The sequence below is a fragment of the Pipra filicauda genome, unplaced genomic scaffold, assembly GCF_003945595.2.
Source record: "Pipra filicauda isolate LSUMZ 115617 unplaced genomic scaffold, ASM394559v2 scaffold153_size1761393_pilon, whole genome shotgun sequence".
In the NCBI taxonomy this organism is placed as follows: domain Eukaryota; kingdom Metazoa; phylum Chordata; class Aves; order Passeriformes; family Pipridae; genus Pipra; species Pipra filicauda.
The window spans coordinates 1414603-1437544 of NW_024104029.1; the positions used below are offsets into that span (position 1 = coordinate 1414603).

Genomic DNA, 22942 nt, shown 5'->3' on the forward strand with positions numbered 1-22942 from the left:
GTCTGGACATCATTTTTAAATGTTAAATGTTTTTTACACAAGAGAAAAAGCCCTTTTCATTCTGTAAACTAGTTTTCATCATATGTTTATTGGAAATATGGAAATATGGAAATATTTCTTCCCAAATCATTATTCTTCTACAGAGTACCAGAAGCCTTAAATCAGTTTTTCTTACAGCTTTTCATTAGGATCTATGCATTCAGCTCTCATTTCTCCAACGGAAAATGGGCTAGAAGTAGTGTAAGTGCATTGGCAGGAAATATTGCACAGATATGCCTTGTGTTTATTTCCCCTTTAATTTAAACCACCCTTCCCTAGAAGGGCTCCACTCTCTGCAGTAAATTTTTACCAGTAAAACAGTTTAAACCAGAAGCTTTTAATAATTGCTCTTATCAGAGACACATTCCCTTTACACATTATGTTTTATACATCCCTGGAATGACCTCTTGCTATAAAAATGCATTTTCTGTGTTGCTCTCATTCTTTAAAATACTATTGTGTGAAAGGTTGATAAACTGTAGAATAACAAGTTTCCTTGAAACAAGAACATTATATTAGGGTTTCTTGCTTCCTGAAATCAAAAAGTCGTATGCACTTTGATTTCTTAGCACATTTTTTCCTGGATCCATTGAAATGTGTTAAATAATTTAATCATGGCATCTTTATTATTGCTTTAGCACAGCAAACAAACCTCTTAATACCTTGTGCAAACCTGGGTCTTTAGGAATGATGAACCCTGACCTTTTCCTTTCCCCCCACAGAAACTGGCAGTCCCCCTCCTGCCAACTCCCATAAAGTGTTTATTGTGCCAGTGTCTGCTCTGTCGTATGTTTGCACTTTCACACAGAGCTGAGTTTATGTAAAGCATGCATGCTACCATGCAGACCTTTCATCCATATTGAGCAGAGGCTGTTCACATAGAGTAGGTAATAAATGACTACTAAGAAGCTATTTAATGTGTCACATCTGTAAGCAACCACGTGTGCTTCTGATCTGTTCCAGGACAAAAGCAGTTAAGTTAATTAAAACATCACTAAGGACGTTTTAAGGTAATTTGCTTGATTTTTGCCTGGAGGTTTAGGAAGCTAATCCCTTTCAGCTATACTGCTTTCTCAATAAGAAGAGCGAACTGACTGTGTGAGTGTTCAGTCCATCTCAGGCTATCATACAATTGGTTCCTTTGAATAACTTTTTTCAGAGGCTTAAGCTCACTCATTTGATGGTGGCCTGAAACAAATAAAGTCTCTCATGGGAATGGTTGTAATGTCTGGTCTCTGGACTACAGCTCATTGTCATACCTTCCATGCAGCCATATATTCAGCTCTCATTTCTCCAGTGTAAAATGGGCATACAATTTATGCAAATACAATGATATATTCAGTCCTAGAACTGAGTGATGATATTCTTCCTTCTCTGATGCACTCAAACCGTGTTAAAGCACAGAGTAGTTACCCTGCACTTAAGCACTTCCTGTGTAGATATTGCAGCTGATAAGCATAGGCAGCCATTTCTTGCACCTAATAATATGAATAGGCTTGCTCTTATACAGCATAAGCACCATGCTTGAAACAAACATTCTCTGCTTGACACCCTTCAGGTATTCTCCTACTAGTGAGTTCATAGCTTGTTAGGAAGCAGAAGGAAATGGTATATGTAGACAAGAAAAAAAAATAACAAAATATTTATATTCACTGTACTAGCCAGATGCTAAACACACAGAAATAACTGTGCCCAATAAAGATAAGAAATTAATTTACAGGTAGTGTCAGTGGAGCTATCTGGACCAATGACATAATTTTGTTGGGCAGGATTAAGGTTAGATGCAGTTCTGTATTTCATGAAATAGTAGATTTATGTATCATCGGAGTCAACTCAGGCCTTCGTACTTACAAAATGTGTAACCCATACTCTGCAATATTTAGGATACACAGAGGCACACATACAAATACGATCTTGGAGTAAAATTAGGATCATATGTCATCTAGTTCTACCTTCTTTGCCGTGGACAGGGACAACTTCCACTAGATTAGGTTGCACAAAGCCCCATCCAACTTGATCTTGAACATTTCCAATAACAAGTCCACAAATTCTCTGGCAACCTGTCCCAGTGTTTCATATTAACCCACCCTCATATTATTTTTTTTTCTTTATGTCACTTCTTTTACTTTATAAATTCTATCTGATCTAAATCTACCCTCTCTCAGAGTTACCCCTGGTCCTGTTACTACAGGCCTTGGTAAAAGGTCTCTCTCCATCTTTCCTATAAGCCCCCTTTGAGTATTGAAAAGCTGCTGTAAGGTTTACCCAGAGCCTTCTCATCTCCAGGTTGAATGACCCCAATTGTCTCAGCTAACTTCATAGAAAAGGTGTTCCAGCCCTGTGATCACTGTTGCAGAGGAAGGGGTGTTGTATTAGCTTTTAGGCATATGTGCATGTCTTTGCTTAAAACCTAGCTTTCAGGAGACTGCACTTCTGGAGAAGTTCTGTTCTGAAACTCTATTAACTCTTACAAGGAAAGAAGGTAAAAAACTGTTCTAACCAGACCATAAACTGTTTAATATTCATGTTTATTTTGCAGTGTGGAAACAATTAATGATGGCAATTTCCACATTGTGGAGCTGCTAGCTATGGATCAGATTCTGTCTTTATCTGTTGATGGAGGAAGCCCCAAGATAATTACCAATTTGTCCAAGCAATCCACTCTGAATTTTGATTCTCCGCTGTATGTAGGAGGTAAGAGGATCTTACTGCTTCTTACGAGAAGTATCATAGCTAATTTACTCTGGTAACACGCTTTAATAAACACATGGTAAGAGACTCATTTATTGGGATAACACCTTAAGATGAAACACAAGCAGTTAATCTCAATAGTTTCAATTTTAACAAATAGTATGCCCTCAAACTGAACCTGTTGCTTTCTTATAATTGCGTTTATTTTTTACCACTGCAAAATTATGTAATTTTCTACTGTTACTTAGCATTTTATTATACTGAAGAAGAGTGCTTAGCATTGTTTAGCTACATGAAGATTTATTAATGCCTATTCAGAAAGTATAGAATGGTAACATTCTGTTTTGCTCATGTTTTACATTGACATTTTACTATTTCACTGTACAGGTATCTGCAGGAAATGATAGCAATGAAAGCAATGAAATATAATTTATGTCTAGAGATCTTACTGCTTAGGGTTGATAGGAGTTAGGACACTAGGTAAGAAGGGAACCAACTGGACAGCTGCCTCACAGTATGTGGCAGGGCTTGTTTTTATTTGTTTATTTTGAGAAGAAAGAGTGGTTTGTTTAAGTAAAACTGGTAGAGCTAAAATATTTGAAAATTTTTTGATCATTTGGTGGAATATACTCTGTATAACTATGGATTCAAGCACACTGTTTTAACCAGCAGTTCCTGTTGGAATCCTGATGGGCCTCTGTAATCTAAGTAAAAGTCAGAAAATTCAGCCACCACTTTATGCCTCCTTACTCACCTTGGTAGCAAGTCTAAGTTCTTAGTGATCAGAGATTCAGCACGGTTTTTAAATACTGCTTATCTTCTACCAATTTTCAGGTTCTGCTTTAACCTTATGGTCTTACAGGAGGCATGTAAGGAATCTCCTTCTGATCTGTTCTTTCTGTAAAAAGAACACCTACTTTCTTTTTCATTTTGTCTAATTCTTAAGAACTTTTTTTTTGTCTGAGAATAACATTTTAGACTTAAGCATCTTGCCTCCTTGCGAAAAATTATGCTACCAGTAATACATTTGTGAGATGACTACTTTCTCTAGAAAAAGTGCTAGTTATCCTCTTTCTAAATACACAGAAAAGCTCAGGGTACTTGCTCAGATTTCTCTCTAATGGAAAATAAAACCAGCTGCTTTTGATCCTAATCAAGAATTGACTATTTCTCCTATAAAACTGGTATAACAAGTGCCTTAGTTACAAGTGATGAGAAGTAACATGACTTATCTGAAAATTCCCATTATTCCCTTGAAACACTTCAGGTTTTTGTCAGATCTTTTCGAATTTTATCATTGCCTCCTCCCATCTAAAATGGGAAGAATTATAAGATAGAATTCAATGTTAGCCATCACTCTACATACTAACAGAGAAAAGAATTAATGTTATCAAATGTATTAGCTACCTTTAAAATTGCTTCACATCATGAATCTTCAAAGGAAGATTGCTCTGTGGAAGCAGATTGCATTTTTTCATGTGTATCACCTCCATTGTTTGCACAGTATCCTGTGCTGCTATTTTTTGGAAGAAGAGTTGGTCCTACATTCTAATAAGTCAGTGTGTGCTTGCTTACTTGTATTGTCAACATCACTTTGTTTAATGACTGTTGAGGCCGTTTGCACTACTTGAAAGCTGAACGTAGTGCAAAACAATCCCCCTGTCTATTACAGGCACCTTTTGATGAAATGAGGCTACACTGCCAACTATAAACATTCATTCAGGGCCCATTCTTGACACTGAGATGATGATTTGTGACATATGGTTATCTTCCTTGCTTCTTCACCTTGAAGATCTGTGCCTCCATTAGCAGAATCTTACTCATCTGCCTCGTCATTTAGAAGTATCAGAAGAATAATTTTTTTAAGTTCCTGTTGGAATCCTGATGGGCCTCTGTAATCTAAGTAAAAGTCAGAAAATTGGTTTGATTCCTAAGAGCGGCAGTCTTTTTTGTTGTAGTGCATATTCTTTAGAGAGGTCCTGTGTTTCTTCTCTTTCAATTCCTCATGTTCAAGATTCAAGCAGACAATTATTTCTACTTTCATAGAAAATGTTGGCCCAAAAAAAATTGAAAACCAATATTATAAGAACATTATAGCAAAATAAAGGAAAAAAACCCAGTAGGTTGATGGTCAGCTCTTAAGATTTTCTGTTCTTTATCTATGTTTATCTAATTTATCTACTTACAATTTTAAAATTCTTGAGCCAGTTACTTACCAGTCTTGTATCTTTCTTTACCCATCTTTTTGAGAGTCATTAATTTTTTTCTTATCCAACTGTATCTAGATTTTTAGAGAATTTGATCACACATTTCCATCAGTTAAGAACTTAAATTCTCACTAGGATTTTATGCAGTATTTTTATCTTTGCCAAAATCTTAGTTTGACACCTATATCATCACGTAGCTTACGCTTACTTTTGCCACTTTCCTGCTAAAATGGCATTTCTGATAAGCTTCACCTCATCTGGCAGGATGAAATTGAGACTTGACAGCAAGCCCTTGTGTGGTGTGTGCTTTCATTCCCTTTCATCCCCTCTTATTCCCTCTCTCCCTGCCTCCCCCCAGCTTCTTTTTTGGTTTTTTTCAATGTTACTCTTGGGTCACAATATTTAAGTTGGTTCGGAAGGAGTAACTTAACATTATTTTTACCAAAAAACTGAGCTAATCGATTTAAACTTTTTTTTTACCTTTTTCCAACTGTATGGCTCTTTTGTGTGGTCAGAATACACACGCTAGATATTTTTCAGTCTTTCTATAACAAATTTCAGTAAATCATATTGCAAACCCATGTCTTTTTGTAAGAAGTCTTAAAGGACAATCTGTTTCTTCTCAAAAATTCTTCAAAGGCATCACAGACATCACTGATACTTCACATTCTTCTCTTAGAAATTAGAGCATATTTCACTAGTTGAGAGTGGCCTCTTGTTTCATGGATGTCCCTGTTTCTGAGACAGGTAGGGTATCAGCTGCTTCTCATTTGTGCCTGCTCATTTCTAGCAGCTTCTAGAATGAGATACTAATTTTGACAGTTTTACTGTATGACTTATTTAATAGAGGTCTTACCATTTACCTCCTTGAGCAGTAATTGATTTGTAGTCAGGTTCAGTGACCAAAAGCTCAAAAGAGGATGGGAACTACTCTCTTACCTTACCAAAAATAGATCTGAAATATTTCTCTGCATTGTTTCTATGGCAATTCTTTCCTAACTGGTAAAGAACCTTATATAAAAATTATCTAAGAAAAATTGCTAAAGCCTTTGCACACACTTTGGCCTTCTAACTTGCTGGAAGAAGCAAAAAGTGTATAGGCTAAAAGCTTGTGTATATGCTTGCATTGTGTTTCCAAATGTCTTCCTTATTAGAGATTAAAGACAAAAAAATCTCTGAATCACGTGTGATATACCTCCTTTTACCTGGTATCATGCATGCTTATATGGTTCCCAGAAATAACATCTAAATTTCCTCACACAAGGATAACAGCTAGTTTAGCATTGCATTGGTGTGCTTAGCTTTATACACCTTTTATTTTTACAAAGGGTAATTTCAGTACATCTATTCTGTTATGACATACTTCAAGTCATATGCCTAAACATTTGCTGAGTGTTGCTTTCAAGAGAGACAACAGTGTGAAGGGGCCTTGATGACTCTACCTTGTCCATGGTTTGCGAAAATGGCAAATAGATGTGAGGAAATGGGAACTCATGATCATTTGCTGTCTCAGTCCTTTAATACTATAGTTCCATGCCAATTTTACTGTGGTAGTTTGACCTGGGCTGGATGCCAGGTGCCCACCAAAGCCGCTCTATCACTCTTCTCCTCATCCGGACAGGGGAGAGAAAATATAATGAAATCTCATGAGTTGAGGTGAGGATGGGGAGAGGTCACTCACCAATTACTGTCACGGGCAAAGCAGACTAAACTTGAAGAAATTGATTGAATTTATTATCAATTAAAATCACAGTAGGATAATGAGAAGTAAAAAAATTCATAAAGACACCCTTCTCCCTCTCCTCTCTCCTTCCTGGGCTTAACTTTATTCCTGATTCTCTGCCTCCTTCCCTCAAGCAACGCAGGTAGACAGGGAATGTGGGTTACAGTCAGATCATCACGTGTTGTTTCTGCCACTGCTTCCTCCTCAGGGAGAGGAGTCCTCCCCCTGCTCCAGCGTGGGGTCCCTCCAGTGGGACAGTTCTCCACAAACTTCTCCAACGCGAGTCCTTCTCACGGGTTGTGGTTCTGCATGAACTGCTCCAGCATGGGTCCCTTTTTCCCCACAGGGTGCAATCTTTCAGGAACAGGCTGCTCCAGTGTGGGTCCCCCCACAAGACCAACAGAAAACATGCTCCAGTGTGGGCTTCTCTTTCCACAGTTCCACAAGTCCTCCCAGGAGTCTGCTCCAACACAGGCTTCCCATGGGGTCACAGTCTCTTTTCAAGCATCTACCTGCTCTGGTGTGGGGCTCCTCCATGAGATGGATCTCTGCTCCCCCATGGACCTCCATGGGCTGCAGGGGGACAGCTGTGTCACCATGGCCTGCACCATGGGCAGGCTGCAGGGGAATCTCAACTCTGGCACCCGGAGCACCTCCTGCTTCGCTGACTTTGGTATCTGCAGAGTTGTCCCTCTTACTTATTCTCACTTCTCTCTGGCCGCAATTACTTCTGCACAATGACTTGTTTGGGTTTTTCTCCTTTTTAGATATGTTATCACAGATGTATTACCACTGTCACTGAGTGGCTCAACCTTGGCCAGCAGCAGGTCTGGCAGCTTCTCACAGAAGCCACCCCATAGCCTCCCTGCTATCAAAACCCTGCCACACAAACCCAGTGCATTTCCTTAACTGATAAGATCAAAGAAGGTTAGGCTCTTCAACAGTATGGATGCAATATTGTTCATTTCTATAATCACTGAAGCCTAGCACAAACGAAATTACAATAACCTCTAAGTGAAAGGCAGGTCTACTTGATTAGGTTGCACAGCACTTCTGCATTACTCCTAATTGTTCAGTGTAACTATAGAATGTCTTTACAAGTATCGGTTTACATGGTTAAGGAGCAACTATGCAGAACATTGCCACTTTCTGTCATTATCTAAGTACCAGAATGAAAATTGTTAATTTTGCCTAGAAATAATGCAGTTAATAAGAATATTTATTTACAGATAAAACCAGATCCTTTCCTAACACTCAGTGCACTTTGATTTTCTCTATTTGTGAGTCTCAGGAGGTAGTTAGGCATTTGTGTATTCATGATTGGAAAGTAATATTTTAAGGACTACCTACTATAGGCTAATATGTTGGCAATAAGTTAAAAACAAAACAAAAAACAAACAAAAAAACCCCCAAAACCAAAAAGAAAACGGGGTGTAGGAGTAGAAGAACCTTCATATTTACAAGAAAACAAGGTTTAAGAATAACGTTCCTTCTGAATTAATCTTAAATGATTAACTGCATCACATATACACCTGTAAAAGCTACAGACTCTAACCAAGGAATTATCTTGAAAATTATCAACATTTGGAGGCATTTGCCCTATCTAGAAATATATACACAAAAGTAGTTTAATGTTGAATTATTTTTATTATTGACTCTTTTAGACTGTAAGGGCAAACTGCGAGTGTCTTTTATTTTTATTTTAATAATCCGTTTTTGAGACATGCTAAACAAAGTATTTTTGAAAGTAATGGAACCTCATCTGTTAAACTTTTCTTTCCAAGATACTTTCCGTAGTAAAATTTCACATTTGAAATGTGTGTGGCAGCTCCAATTTGATGAACTGGTCTTACTAAATTCTTCTGGATTTGAGTATCTTATCTTACAAAAAATCATCAGCTGCTGTTTTTCTGAGATTCAGAAATTATGTGCTATCCTGGACTTAATTTCACTAGCTCAAAACCAGGCATCTAGCTGACCTTCTCAGAGTTCTGAGGTTCTTGTATGATGAGGTCTGAAGTGTGACCTAGAGACTTGCAGGTTTGGAGCTGATTTACATGCATGCTTGACAACTAGGACAATTTCCAGTTGATTGTTCATCACTAGTTTATGGTTGTAGTCTGAGTATCTAAGAATAATTAATTAAGAAGAAATCTTTCTTTAAAAATGTGTAAAAGATAGAGAAACTGGTACAGAAAATTGTAACAATGATTACACTGATTATTTGCTATTATTAATTTTCTAGGCATGCCTGTGAAAAATAACATAGCAGCTTTACGCCAGTCTCCAGGACAGAATGGCACTAGCTTTCATGGCTGCATCCGTAATCTGTATATCAACAGTGAACTTCAGGACTTCAGAAATGTGCCACTGCAAGTGGGAATTCTGCCAGGTTGTGAGCCTTGTCATAAAAAAGTTTGTGTGCATGGAACATGCCATGCTACCAGCCAGTCAGGCTTTTCCTGTGAGTGCGAAGGAGGATGGACTGGACCCCTCTGTGATCAACAAACTAACGACCCGTGTCTTGGAAATAAGTATGTCTTCCCTCAAGACAGAACAGTAGTATATTATGCATATAAGTCTCCTGTTCTGTGTATTTTTTTTCATAAAAGTTCACACTTGCAAAAGCAAAATAGCCGGGGCATGTAAAAATGAAAACAGCATTCCAGTTATAGTTTATTCTTTCCATAAACCTAATGAGGAAAAGTTCCCAGTTTAGGGAATCAGTTTTGCCTAAAACCTGGGAGGTGCTCTTACATACTTCTCTATGGGCTGCTTCTGTAATGAGTTGCTCTCATGACCCTTGGTACAAAAATCATTTAGAAGAAGTTGCAAATAGAAACAATTCTATTTGCTTACTTATAATTGTATAGAATGAGGAAATAATATTGTTATTAATAATATTAATATTCTCTACTCTGTTTAAAAAATTTGATATGACATATCTAATATTTTATACTTTCATAGTACCCCAGGTTTTAGCAGGAAAATTTATGGTAAACTTTTGTTTAAGTCCTTGTGTGCTAATTCTATTTGCTAGTTCTAGTTTGGACATTTTATATATGTCTATAGACAAGTTCATGTTTATAAATTTGTAGAGAGAGAAAAAGATAGATATATATGTGTATGACAGTATTGATATTTATGCATATATGTCTTTTAAATTTACTGTAGAGACAGATTCAATTTTTTAGTTCATGGATACCCAGCACAAGAAGATCAGAAACTTCAGAAGTTCAGAGTTCTTCAGGATTTATTGACCTTGGGCAACAAGATATCATTCTGTTTGTCCTTACCACTGTCCCCACTACAGCTTGGCAAACAACTTTTTGGCTTTTGGCTTTGGTTGGGTTTTTTTTAGAGTAAAGTAGGCCTGCTCGAATCTTTTGGCTGCTGGCTTTTTCAGTGCTCTGGCCTATGTAACTTTTTACAAACTAAGGACCAGTGGCTTGAGTTTGCTAAGAGATTCTAATAAGATGGTTTTCAAGTCCCATTTAAAATGATGTTTGAATGATCTTTTCACATCACGTGTGGAGAATCTGATACTTTAAAGCTTTATACAGCAGTTAGCGTGCTTTACAATGCTGTTAGCATTGTTTACATTGGTTATAGACTTTCAGTATCATTAAGTTTTGAACTCTTCCCAGAGCTAGAACAGTGAATTTTTGAAGCATATCATTATAGAATTTCATTGTTTATAGATCTCTTTCTTACTCTGTCCTCTTTCACAGTAACTTCAATGAAAGGGAGTCACAGCAGGTTAAAAAATACAAATGCAACTTTTATCATATCCATTTTATACTTTAGGAGTGAAAAATAACCTCAAACTGTAACCACAAGTTACTTTCTATAAGAAAAACCAGAGAATTTCTTTAAACTGTCCATGAAATATTAGATTCTTCAGAGGTTCTTTTAACTGTGCACATCAGCACCCAAAACGACTGCTTTTTTGCAGCAAATTACAAAGATATCAGTATCAGATACAGGCAGTATCAAAGGTAGAATTAAGTGAGCATAGCATTAATATTTTGTTTGCTCTCGGAGGTATTGGGTTTGTTTAAGCTGTATACAGTGCTATGAGCTTTTAAGAGAGAAAGCCAAACCAAAATTGTATATTTTGAGTGAAGGTGGGCTTTGTTGTTCTTTAGTTCCTGGGGATTTTGTTTCTGTATTTCTTGATTCATCTCTAAATTGTGTCTATTGAATAGATACCTTGTCTCCCTCTAATACAGTACAACATTCTGCTTTATCTGAGAAACAGAGTTGTCACTGTGATCTCTGTTTCAAAAATATAGGTTATCTTTTAGAGATCCCTGCACATCATGAAAAGGCGTAAGACTTAGATTTATTTTACCTAACTCCAGGTGCTTGAATTCAAAACATAGTGACCAAAATTTTTTCTCTAGTCAATAAAGGAATAAACACATTTCAAAAGAGTAAATTAGACTTCAGTTTGTCTAATCACTCCCTGGATAATTTTATTTCTGTCCATGACTGTGTATGGAGCTTATGGCAATTATACATCTAACTTGAGTGCCTGACAGAGGTACCTAAAATTAGATGAGATGAAATTGTGCCCAAGAGTTTGCACTTAGCTTGATGTTCCTTTCAGTACAATCTGAAGATGAAATTTAGAGCTTCAAAGAGCAGGTGGAAACAAAAGTATGAGAGCTGGCATTAGCTAAGATTTAATCATCTTCTAAGTCAAGCAAAACTTTACCAAAGATCCTGGCACAGATTGCTTTGATATTTAAAGTAGCCTGTATAGAATATGACATAGTGTCACCTGAGTAACTTCGTAGATCAGATGTCCTAAAAGCAGATGTTTTGTAAATGGTGAACAGATCAAATGCTGAACATAATGAAAACTAAACAAAAGCTATCTGCTCTGTGATACTGTCGAAACCTTCAATTTTGAATTTCTTAATAAGTCTTGGAATATCAGACTTCAACCACAGAAACAATTTGTAATTTTTGTAGGGAACACAGTTCCTTCAAAATACAGACTAATAGGAAAGCTGGAGGTGCTTAAGATATCAATTTTATATTTGCAATTTTTAATCCCAAACTGGTTATGTGAATGGAGGCTACGTGTTGTGCCTTCTGTTTAAATATCCTGTGATGAGACTGATTCCACATACTCTTTTTTCCTCTTAAGTGCCTAAAGCACTTGCACAGAATTAGAGATGGAGAACTGTAGTGGAGATTTCGTTGATGAGTGGAACTTGTTGATCTTTATAAAATGAAACTATTTTAAATAGTTAATGCCAGTTTTTCAGAGTTGAAAAGTATTGCGCACTTTTCAATTTTACCAAATCTCTTATTTACTGAAGGAGTAGAGAAAAAAGAAAAAAGTTTTCAGGAATACAGAATATGTTAGCTAAAAAATTTCAAAATGAAATGTTACTCAGAATTCTTCTTTTACTATGACGTGCAATTTTAGATTAATTTTTGCCATCTTGAAATTGAAACAAATTATTTTATTTTAGATCAAATGGGATTTTTATTTTTTTTCTTTTTTTAATCGAAAACTTCTCATTTATTTAGGTGGCTGCCACAACCTACTAGGGAGGTTGTGAGCTCAAGGATCTTACAATATAGAGAGGAAAAGCCTTAGAGAGGAGAAACATCGAGAAAGGTGACTGTGGTCTTGAATATCAGGATTGCATTCCTCCCAGCACCGGAATCTTCACTGTGGTGAAGATTCCCAGGTGTTTCCCTGGGAAGCAATATGTAGATAGAAAACTTGTCTGTCAGTGCAACAGTTAAAGAGAATAGCATTATATCTAGGAAGAAAGTTATTGACCCTGTACTACTAAAGGAACAAAGGAAAGTGATTTCATTCCAAGTCATCAGTGATGTTTTCAGAAGATGAAATCCCCTAATGTTCAGCTTACACCTAGGAATAGGCAATTAAACATCCTCCTTTTGGGAACCACTACCTCACTCTCAAAGAGAAAAAAGACCAGCTGTGCATTCCCATACTACTGTATGTCAGAACTTAGCAGATGCAGCTTAACTCACAATAGTTTTTTGTCTAACAAGATTCGAGGCAGCCACAAATGTTTACTAAAGCTCAACTGAGAGATTACCTAGTGTAATCACCCTGGGTGAGACTTGATAATATGAGACCTTATCTAGTGTGGGCTTCTGCATGAGAACTAGATGAGTGCTGCTGTCTTGCAGTGAAGCAGACACCTGCCTCATACATTTTAAGACGCTGCTATTGGCAATGCAGACTAATATATTTAAAGGGGAAGCACATGTTCAGCTTTGAAACTGCCACTGCTTGGGTCAGAAAAGTTTCTGTTAGGAAGTGCCTGACCTGTCCTTGTGCTGGGAGCCCCATACTTCATGACTGACAATTTGGGCTTTCTTTTAAATGATACATGAACCAGAATTTCAGGTGAGTATCAATTTTCTGTGGCTTGATTTTGCTGTGTTCTTCTCAAAAGCATGCTGAAAATCTAGGTAGACAAGAAATGTTGTTTTCAGTAACTGTAACCTGTAAAAGTCTTCCATAACACATCTACAGTGGCTATTTTCTGGTGAGAGAGAGTTTTGTACTGCAGCTTGTTTTGTGTAAACCTGCATACCAATTAAACCACTTCACTGCATCTCACTGAAAAGTCCATTAGAAACAAAAGCAATTTCTTCTGAGTACAGTCCAAAGTATTTGTAGTTAATGTTGCTTAGCCTGAACTTTGATGAATAATTTATTTTTATTCTCTTGGGCTTGTTTCCCCTGTAGATGTGTGCATGGTACCTGCTTGCCGATCAATGCATTTTCATACAGTTGTAAATGCCTGCAGGGACATGGGGGAGTCCTCTGTGATGAAGAGGAAATGCTGTTTAACCCCTGCCAATCCATCAGGTGTAAACATGGCAAATGTAGGCTTTCAGGACTTGGGAAACCATATTGCGAATGCGGCAGCGGATACACGGGGGACAGCTGTGATAAAGGTAAAAAAAAATAAGTAATGTTGTTGTTGTAGTCTTAGAAAATAGCTTTTTTTTTTTTATTAAAACATGAACAGCCAAACACATGAACAGTCAAAAACATGACCAGATTTTTTTTTCCACAACACACATATTTGTTGCTTTTTTTTTTCTACCATAAGACTTTATCTTGGTGAGAGAAAGATCAAACCTTTCCCATGAATTTGTTTACATTTTGAGGATTTTTTCATCAAATGTTTTGCTGTGAAAACATTTTTTTTGCCTTTATTCAGAAACACATTTTTACTATATTTAACTATTACCTTTTACCTGCTGTATCTTTCTGTATTTATTGTTCCTCTACCTTCTGCAACTGAGAAGCCAAATCCAATGATTCTGCTCCTAGTTTTATCACAAACTCTACTTTTGACCTCTCAGCTTCAACTGATTTATCACAGCGAATTATGCAGGTGAGATGGATGAAAACAGGATGACTTTTCCCCCTACCTTTTTCTTTTTCCTTTGTCTATCAAAGCTCTCCCTCTCCCTCTCTTTCCCTTACCCCAGATGGCATTTATTTTGTATTGTACATAGATGGGAGTAGAACAGAAGAATATAGTTGTAGAACTTTTAACAGATGTCTCATTTTTAGCAGGCTTTATACCTCAGTAATTTATGAAGTTAGTGGAATGTAACTTATATTAAATAAGAGTTTGAATAATATTAAACTCCAGGTCTAATAAATTAAATTGCATGCTCTCCGAAACATTTCCCTATGGTAAACAGAACCAGCTGCAAGCAATGTAGGAACAGAAGATGTGTATTTTTATAAAAGAGGAAAAGATTTAGGCTTCCAATTTTCTTGTCATTGTAATAGCTTCGTATTTATGGTTTACATATACATAATATAAGCTTTACTGAAAACAGGCGGTATAGGGAATAAAAAACCAGCATTAATCAAATTACGTTTGGTAGAACCACTAGTTTCCAACATACAGTCTGAGTCAAACTTAAAATATCAATCCCAAATGCAAATAGTAACACAGCATCTTCCTTAGCAATGTCAACCTTTCTTTCACCTATGTCTCAAAAGCATATCTCTTATTTTAAATGTTGTTTTCTACAGAAATCTCTTGTCGAGGGGAACGAGTCCGAGATTACTACCAAAAGCAGCAAGGGTATGCTGCGTGCCAGACGACCAAGAAGGTATCGAGACTAGAATGTAAAGGAGGATGTTCAACCGGGCAGTGCTGTGGACCACTAAGGAGCAAGAGACGGAAATACTCTTTTGAATGCACTGACGGGTCATCATTTGTGGACGAGGTTGAAAAAGTGGTGAAGTGTGGCTGTACAAATTGTCCCTCCTAAGTGTCCCTGTCACACTTGTCTTTTGAAAATGTTGTATACTTATTGACCGTGTCGGACTAATTAATGCTCATAGTGGAAATATTTGAAATATATTGTAAAATACAGAACAGACTTATTTTTATTATGAGAATAAAGACTTTTTCTTCATTGAAAAAAAAGATTCAAGTGCTTGAACTGAGACTTCTCATACCCAAGAGGACCTTTGAAGAAAAAAAAAAAAGACCTGGTAACATTGCAACAGAGATGGGAAATTTTAACTGCTTTTAACATGGATTCTTCTTTATAACATGCTGAAGATACACTGACACTATACACATGTGACTTTCAACTTAACAGCTCAGAGATGAAAAATTGACCAGAACACAAGGCTTGTTTTTTCATTTCCGTATCAGTATATTTTATTGTCTTGACAGACCATACCAATCACTTACCTATGGATGAGGAAGCATTATAAGAGAAAAGAATCAGATTATATAGAAATAACAATTGAAACACATTTTGTCTTTGGAATTATTAAGCATCTTGAAAAGATGGTGTCCCACTTAATGAATGGGAAATAGGAGATACAAGAATATACTATAATCCTGAAATCTCCTGATGATGTATACTTTTATGTCAGCATGTTAGCAAAAGAAGCAGAAAAAAAGTGTTTATCTTCCCTTTTCCAGTATTAATTTTTTGTAATATAAATGTTTTGGGGATGATAAAATAGATTATTGATGGATAAATTAGTAATAATATGGATTTCTGGTTTTATGAGTTCTAAACAACTCTATACAGTATTCAGTTTCATTGAGAAATATTTATTGTATCAAAGTACATTGTACTTAACCCTTTTAGGCCATCCCTTTTACTGTTTTTCAATGCTTTAATATATATTAATTTATATTTGTCCCAGTATTTTTGTAATTTTTTTTAAAGGACTTAAAAATCAGGATTTTTTGCAATAGAACTAACGTAGCATGTCGTCTTGGGGTAAATGTTTTCAGTCTGTTTTCTCCTTTCCGTTCCCTTTTACTTTTCCTTAGAATCTGACCAATTGGTGTCACTGAATTGAAAGTGGTGACAATCTGCGGATTCACATACAGCAGATATTCAGGCACCTTCCAAGAACCCGTAATGTATGACTTTACACTAGATGGCAATTGTAGAGAAGTTAATTTTCCCTATATACAGTACTTACAGAAAATAAGATGGCGTGTAGAAAATGACATTAGAAGATAGATCTTTATAAATTAATATTCCCATGGAACTCTTTACCTTTTTTATAAAAAAAGAAAAAAAGGCTGTGCTATCAAGAACTGTGACTTTCCCCAAATAATAAAACTACTTTACTTCCCTAATGTTCCCCATGTTAACATGTTGCTGCTAAATTATAATGTAGAATTGGTAATCAGTAGTGGGTTGTGTTCTTCTTTCAGTAAAACCCAGGGTACCCTGTAAAAAATGCAGATGTTTTTTCAATTTTATTTTATTATTTTTTTTACAAAAAAGTTAGATGTACATGTGTAATGCAGTGTGCTTTGTCATATTTGGACTGATATCAGTAATGCTACTGATGTTTGTAAATTAAACAGATATTTACTTCATTTACAGCTCTTATTTGTATTCTTCTGAGAAGTTTAAATTGTTTAGCAGCCTTTAATTAAACATCTGTTGCAAAGAATATTTGGTAAAAGACAGAATAAAACCCAACCTTAGATCCCATGTATTCAGTACTGAAAATCTGAAGAAGGAATTATCTTGCGATTATTACACCTAGAGGCAGTGACATCTGAAAGTGTCTGTGCATTATGAAATCAGATAAACTTATACCAAAATTGAGAAAAGACTTGAAGTACACTTCAGGAAAAGGCAAACTGAGTCTATCCTAATACTTTAATGATTATAAAAATTGCAATTTGACAGTTATTCTAGGAAGTAATTTGATTCTTCAGAAGGATTCATTATCCCTAGTCTTTGACTAATTATTTTAAATTTGAGCAATTGGATGGGATGATACTTAACCAATGAAAAAGCCTTTGGCATGAGGCCTTCTTTGCAGCTTCTATGACTGCTAAATAGTCTGCTGTAAATAGGGGTAGCTTTGAGGAGAAAAGAGGCATTTTTGCCTAACAGTCCTTATATAGCATTCTTGGATACAGAAAGATCTCTTGAAGCTCAAAGTCCCTGTACCACGTATCCCTGTACCAATGGAGTTGGATTGCTTTCTGTCCTCATACTGACAGAGAAAAAGGAACTTTGCAGAATTTGCTTTATTCAAGCAAATACTAGCAGCTGCTGGTGATCCTGATGCCAGCAAGAGAAGGACATTTTGTGGTCCCTAAGAAGGAAAAAAAAAAACACCCCTTTGGAATAAAACAAACAGACAAAAAAACCCCCCAACAAACAAATGAAAAAAACTCACCAAAAAAACCACCCAAAACCCCAAAACCAAACCCAGCTTAGGCACCCAGCCATGTCAAGGAATACAGGGCACTCATATCAAACAGTGATTCAGCTCACGTTAGAACCTGAGCAGCCCTGCATTCTCACCACTGAAAGTCCTTAAGCATTGACAAAGTGTGCCACTGTGCATGCCAAGAGAGAACTTCCTCAGTGGGATGGGTCACCCTGACACCTTTCTAATAGCTAAATCAAGTTTCTTGTAGTATTGCTATAACAGGCTGCTTTGTACCTCTATTCCCCAAAAGGGAAATAGGGAAGGGAATCTGAGGGAACTGTAGCTTTAGGTATAGCTAACATAGTGGAGAATTTAGTTCATTGTGGAGCACTCCAGACACATAGGTTTTCATTCAAAAATATAAGTCATGGGGCTTTTAGCACAGTGTTTAGAAATTAGGTATTTCTCCTTGTGTCTGCTACCTGCCCTAGGAATCACTTTCATACAGTTTGCTTTTAATGTACTGAATAAAATGCATAAACTGCATTGGGTCTGATGGATATGACTCAGTACAGTGACCAAGTCCTCACTTCAAGTTAACACTGCATACAATTCAAATACTTTTTTCATTAGAAACCATGAAAAATAAAACTTGCAGATTCCATCATTTTCTGCCAGTATTCTTAAAAGCTGTAAAAAAGAGAAAGGACATGAATACTGCTTAATTTGTACTGGCTCATGCACAGCTCTTACTGTCATCTCACAGATGACAAAATTGTGAAAGATCATGGAAAAAAAAGACCATACTTGAATAAAAGAGTAACAAAAGTCATTGTTCTTTTGTTACTGTTGAAAGTCAGTTCAGAACAGGAAATATCACACATGGAAGCAGATTCTGCAGTCTGTATTAAAGTTTCTGGGGTAGATGGATATTCAAGGGATAGAAATACTCTTTTAAGAAAACCAACGGTGAGCTATTAGCAAGCTTTGAGGGATACAGTTTATTTTCTAAGCTCTATTGTGATAACAATTTTATCTTCAGAATACTTTTTATTGCCATATGGGGATACCATGAGCCTTAGTATTACAAGAATTGTTGTTATCTGATGATGCTCTATGTAGGTGCCACAACCAGTATGATACTCATGTGATGTTACGAAGGCATTTGCCTGGAAAGACACGCATGCAGAGGTTTTACAAATGACAACAAATCTGGCAGACCTGATAATCCACAGTGTACTTGCAGGGATAGTAGCAAGGCACTGGAGTAAGTGGATTGTCACCATGCTAGTTTTGATGAGATGGGTGATGACTAAGAGATGAGGGGGAGAGTGGTACATTTTGGAAAGGAGCTTGCTGTTAAGAAGAAAATGCCCAGAAGTTCTGGCAAAGTGTCAAGAGTCTTGGGGGCTGTTTGCAATAAAGCTCTATTTTGGGAGCTTTATCTGTTGTTGCTTGAAACTTACATGTTTAAAAGAAATCTCTTTACAGTTCTGAAAATTGCATGCTTGATATTTCTATCTTGAGTTAACCCTATTGTTTAACAGAAAGTTTATCTTTTCAAATCAATTCAAAATTCCATCTTTTGGTTCCTTTTCTTCTCCTTCAGAAGCAAGTGTTATTCTTGCAGTAGCTCATTAGGAATGCAAGTGTCTGTGCTTCAGCTATCCCACCTTACAGTGGAGAGCCTGGCACATAATTTCAGTTCCCATAAAGTGCAATTCACCAGCTGAGCCATTCAGGATTCTTGGCTTTTAGAAGAAATATCTATAGACTGAGCTGGTATCCAATCTATTTAAGATTCCTGGAGTGGAAATCAGAAAATCATTGGTACTTGTGACTATGTAGGGGCTGTCAGGAGTACAGTAAAACTGAAGTGTTTGCCTGCATGCCTGGAGAGCCTGGCTCCTCCTGGAGAGCCGACTCTTTCACTGTGGTTTTTATGTATTGTGTTCCTGGGAGACTGGGAAGTCGTGTTCATCCTTTCTGAAATATTTGAGAGTAGAGAGATTTTGTGTCCTTTTACAAATAAATTGTCTAGGCTGGAAATCATAGGCCTCTTTGGCCCTCAGCCAGGTTAAACTGTGTATGTATACCTTAACATCAGCCATCATCTTGGACACCAACAGATCCTGATGTTTAAAAAAGTGAATAAATCTTGCTCTCGATTTAATAAAACACAGATGGGAAAAGCAAACCAAACAGAGAGTTAACAGCTCTATTCACTAGTCTCCTGGGCTCCATGTGATTAAATCAGAATTGGAGGGTATGTTCCTGTTGCTGCTGTTCTGGCCAGTGTCCGTAGGGGTGATGGCCAGCAAAGGAGAAGTATTCTGTCAGAGCTGCGTGTCATTTGTCAAGCTGAAAAAAACCAGTCATCTCACTGAACAGCAAGACTTCTGGCTATCCACAGTCCCTGCAAATATGCTCCAGCTCTACAGTATGACACCCATGCTGCAGGAATTTTGCTCAGCCATGGGAACAGACTTTAAAACTGCCTCCCAGATCCACAACTTTATTTGAGAATGTTGATCTTAGTAATGCTTTGGGGTCTTTACAACTCCATCCTTTTATTTCATTCCAGATTAGAGGTAAACTCCTTTAGTTCTAAACATCAAGCCTTAGTACTCTCAATCATTGATTTCTACTAGATACAGGAAATTAAGACTTGGGGTATTTTGTTCCTTTTTTAGGTACTCATTAACATTTGTAGAGGGATCAGAAGACCTGCCTTAAAGAAGAAAAAAGAAGAAGAGACAGGTCATACATCCAGCTACAGAAATAAAACATTTTCATGGCTTTTATAATTCAGAAAATTTTACTTTCTATGGAACAGTCTCACATCCATAGATTGATATAAACTTACTTATTTTATGGATTTATAGACTTAGACTAGGCGAATTGCTGTCTGGTTTTGTCTGCTACTACTTTTATTTTTGAAAAAATTCCTTTTAGGATACTTTCCATATAACAGGAGACAATGAAATACAGAATTAATGTGCCTGAGTTACTTACTCTGTCATTAAGGTTCCTTAAAATGATCCAGTAGCCTTTTTACAGGACATTTTTCTTCTTTTTCATAGTTTTTCACATTCTAGGCTTCAGTCTGTTGTTTCTGTGAAACTTTGTCCACTTTAATTTCCAGAACAGATTTAATCCTTCCAAAGAGAGGGAAAGGATACCTTCTTTTTTCTGCAGCTGTGCCTAAAATCTCTCACAGAACATCTTTAGAAGTATGTTTTCTTTCAAAGTCCTCTGAGAATAGGTTAACTTGAGCTGTTTTTACTGCAAACTTTTTTTTCTTTTGCTTCTGATTAGCTTTATTTATTTAATCACATATCTGTGTTTCTGCTATGGTTAGAGCAATAAGACTAGTACCACCTGACCTGTGTTTTAGAAGTTGCTTGCTGTTTTGAAATAGCAAGTTTTAAGACTTTGAGGTTTGCCTGTTCTCTCTCCTTTTTTTCTTTTTTTTCTTTTTTCTTTGTTTTGTTTTGTTTTTCATTGGATCTCCTTCCCTAACAGTTCATCCATTTTTGTGTAGTTTTATGTTTATTTTGTATAGGAAAGGTAAGAACATAAGACAATATCAACAGTAAATAAAACTGACCACAGAAAACACATGGATCTACACAGATAGCTGAATATCCACAACGAGACCATGTGACACAGCACATACTCCTTTGCAGAAAAAGGTTCACTATTACCCTAAATAAAAAATAATAATAAAAAAAAACTAACCCCCTCCCAAACCTAATTAGAAACTTTGAAAAGCAGCCTAAATGTGAGAAGTAAAAGGTTTGTTAAGTCCCAATTCATCAAAACATTGCTCATCATCCATTATCACAAAAGAAAGACCAGCCTTTGGCATTCATGCCTTCCTTCCTGCTCCAGGCACTCCAGACACTACTTGCTTTCCCCCTTTCTCACACACCCAGCTCCAGACCTGACTGTGCCTGCCATTCCCACAGCCTTCCCAGACGACACTTCTTCCTTCCTTTCCCAGTAAGTCACATCAATCACCTTCCTGCATGTGTCTTCCCTAAGATAACTTGCGGCACCTAGTCAGGGCAAAACATCGTGCTGGTGATGGAAAGAACACTCTCCAGCTAATTAACATTTCAGCATTTAAAAATCAAGTATTACTTATTAAACTGTTACAGAAAAGTGCTTATACCAATCAGCAGGAATTGTGGCTGTCAAAACATTTAAGTAATAAATCTCCCATTCTGTGTGTGACATGGAGAATGACGTCTCTTCGTTTTCATTCTGAAAAGCAATTGTGACTGGGCTAGTTGAAAGGAAGGATAGACCTATCACTCACTGAAAATCTGCTCACCAATCACATGCAAAAGCTACAAACAAATAGCATTTTGTCTGTTTTGTTTTATTTTGTATGAAGACAACAAAGAATAAACAATAAATAGGTAAGGTATGTGTGCCTGGGAAATAAGAATTCTAAAAGGAACCTGCTCTGGCTGCATCAAAATGCTTGGCAGTGAATACACAAGGGAATTACCTGCTGCAATTGCTTGTGGGTAACAAATACAGCTGTATATTTTCAAACTTTTGTAGAAAGGACTCTTACAGCCCCAAAAGTACTGACCAACCAGTCAAGTCATCCTACTGTTACTTCATGCTGACACGAAAGAACTGTTTGGAGATAAGTTCTTTTAGCAGAAGTGATCACAGTCCATTTGAATTTCACATGGTAATGAACAGGCTTGTAAAATGCAGAAAAACAATGGTATTAGGCCAGAGAGAAGAAAATATTAAAGATTTAAGACATGTAGGTCCAGATTCACTGTAGGTTCAAGGTGCTTCATGCTGTTTCAGTGATGCAAAGCAGCTGTAAACTCAACTTAGCTGGCCTGGAGCCACTACAAATTCTATCTGCCAGAAAAAGGAGATTTCGGTGCACCAAGCCTGGGTTTGGAATTGTAATCTGTCCTCCAGCCTACTGGCTGAAGGAGTCATCACTTGTGTTACTTTGGGAAAACCTTTGTGCCCCTCTCAGCTCTGCCCCTCTTCCCCATGTAAGCAATGCCAAGGATCTGTGGGAAAGGAGCTTGCTTTTCAGTGCTGCTCCCGAAACTCCAGAGCAGGGAAGAGAATTGGCAATTCCTCTTTAGCAACAGCAATCAAAAATGAAAGACAGGAGGCATGTAACAAAAAAAAAAACAAAAACAAAATTAAGTGAGGACCGTTGTAGTAAAACTCCTAGTGAAGTAATTTCTTGAAGTCATTTCTTTAATACTCACTCTTAAAGACTCACTTAATTGTGGCTCCATAAGAAAGCATTATGGAAAACAGATTCTTCTTGTAAAATCTTTACTGTGTGTGTATATATATACACAGATATATAAGGGTGGAAAGTGCATACTTTTTTTGGTCTGTTTTTCAGGATGTGTTCAGGTTTTTTGGTTCCCCAAAGCAGCTCTGAACAACAGCAGGTACAATTAAGAATTCAAAGTAGCTGGCAGCGAGGAAGTTTGACCTAATCTGTCTTGACTTTGCACTCTATGCATTTAAATGCAGCACATCTGTGTGGAATACACTGTAGTTCACTGGGGTACAGCACATCTATTTCAG

At 36.9% G+C, this 22942-nt stretch overlaps 1 protein-coding gene across 16 annotated transcripts in view; it reads left to right on the forward strand.

Annotated features, from left to right (window-relative positions):
- Positions 1 to 16556, forward strand: part of SLIT2 (slit guidance ligand 2) — a 266811-nt gene extending 250255 nt beyond the window's left edge. For 11 of the 16 annotated variants that reach the window (XM_039379037.1, XM_039379039.1, XM_027713779.2 and 8 more), the window contains 4 exons: positions 2579 to 2733; positions 8906 to 9194; positions 13412 to 13623; positions 14726 to 16556. In XM_039379037.1, coding sequence (XP_039234971.1) covers positions 2579 to 2733; positions 8906 to 9194; positions 13412 to 13623; positions 14726 to 14967 — 898 coding nt within the window. In that variant the 3' untranslated portion in view covers positions 14968 to 16556. Of the gene's footprint in view, positions 1 to 2578; positions 2734 to 8905; positions 9195 to 13411; positions 13624 to 13977; positions 14070 to 14725 lie in introns of all 16 variants that reach the window. The other 5 variants (XM_039379040.1, XM_039379041.1, XM_039379043.1 and 2 more) reach the window with 5 other exon arrangements.
- The last annotated feature ends 6386 nt before the right edge of the window (positions 16557 to 22942 follow it).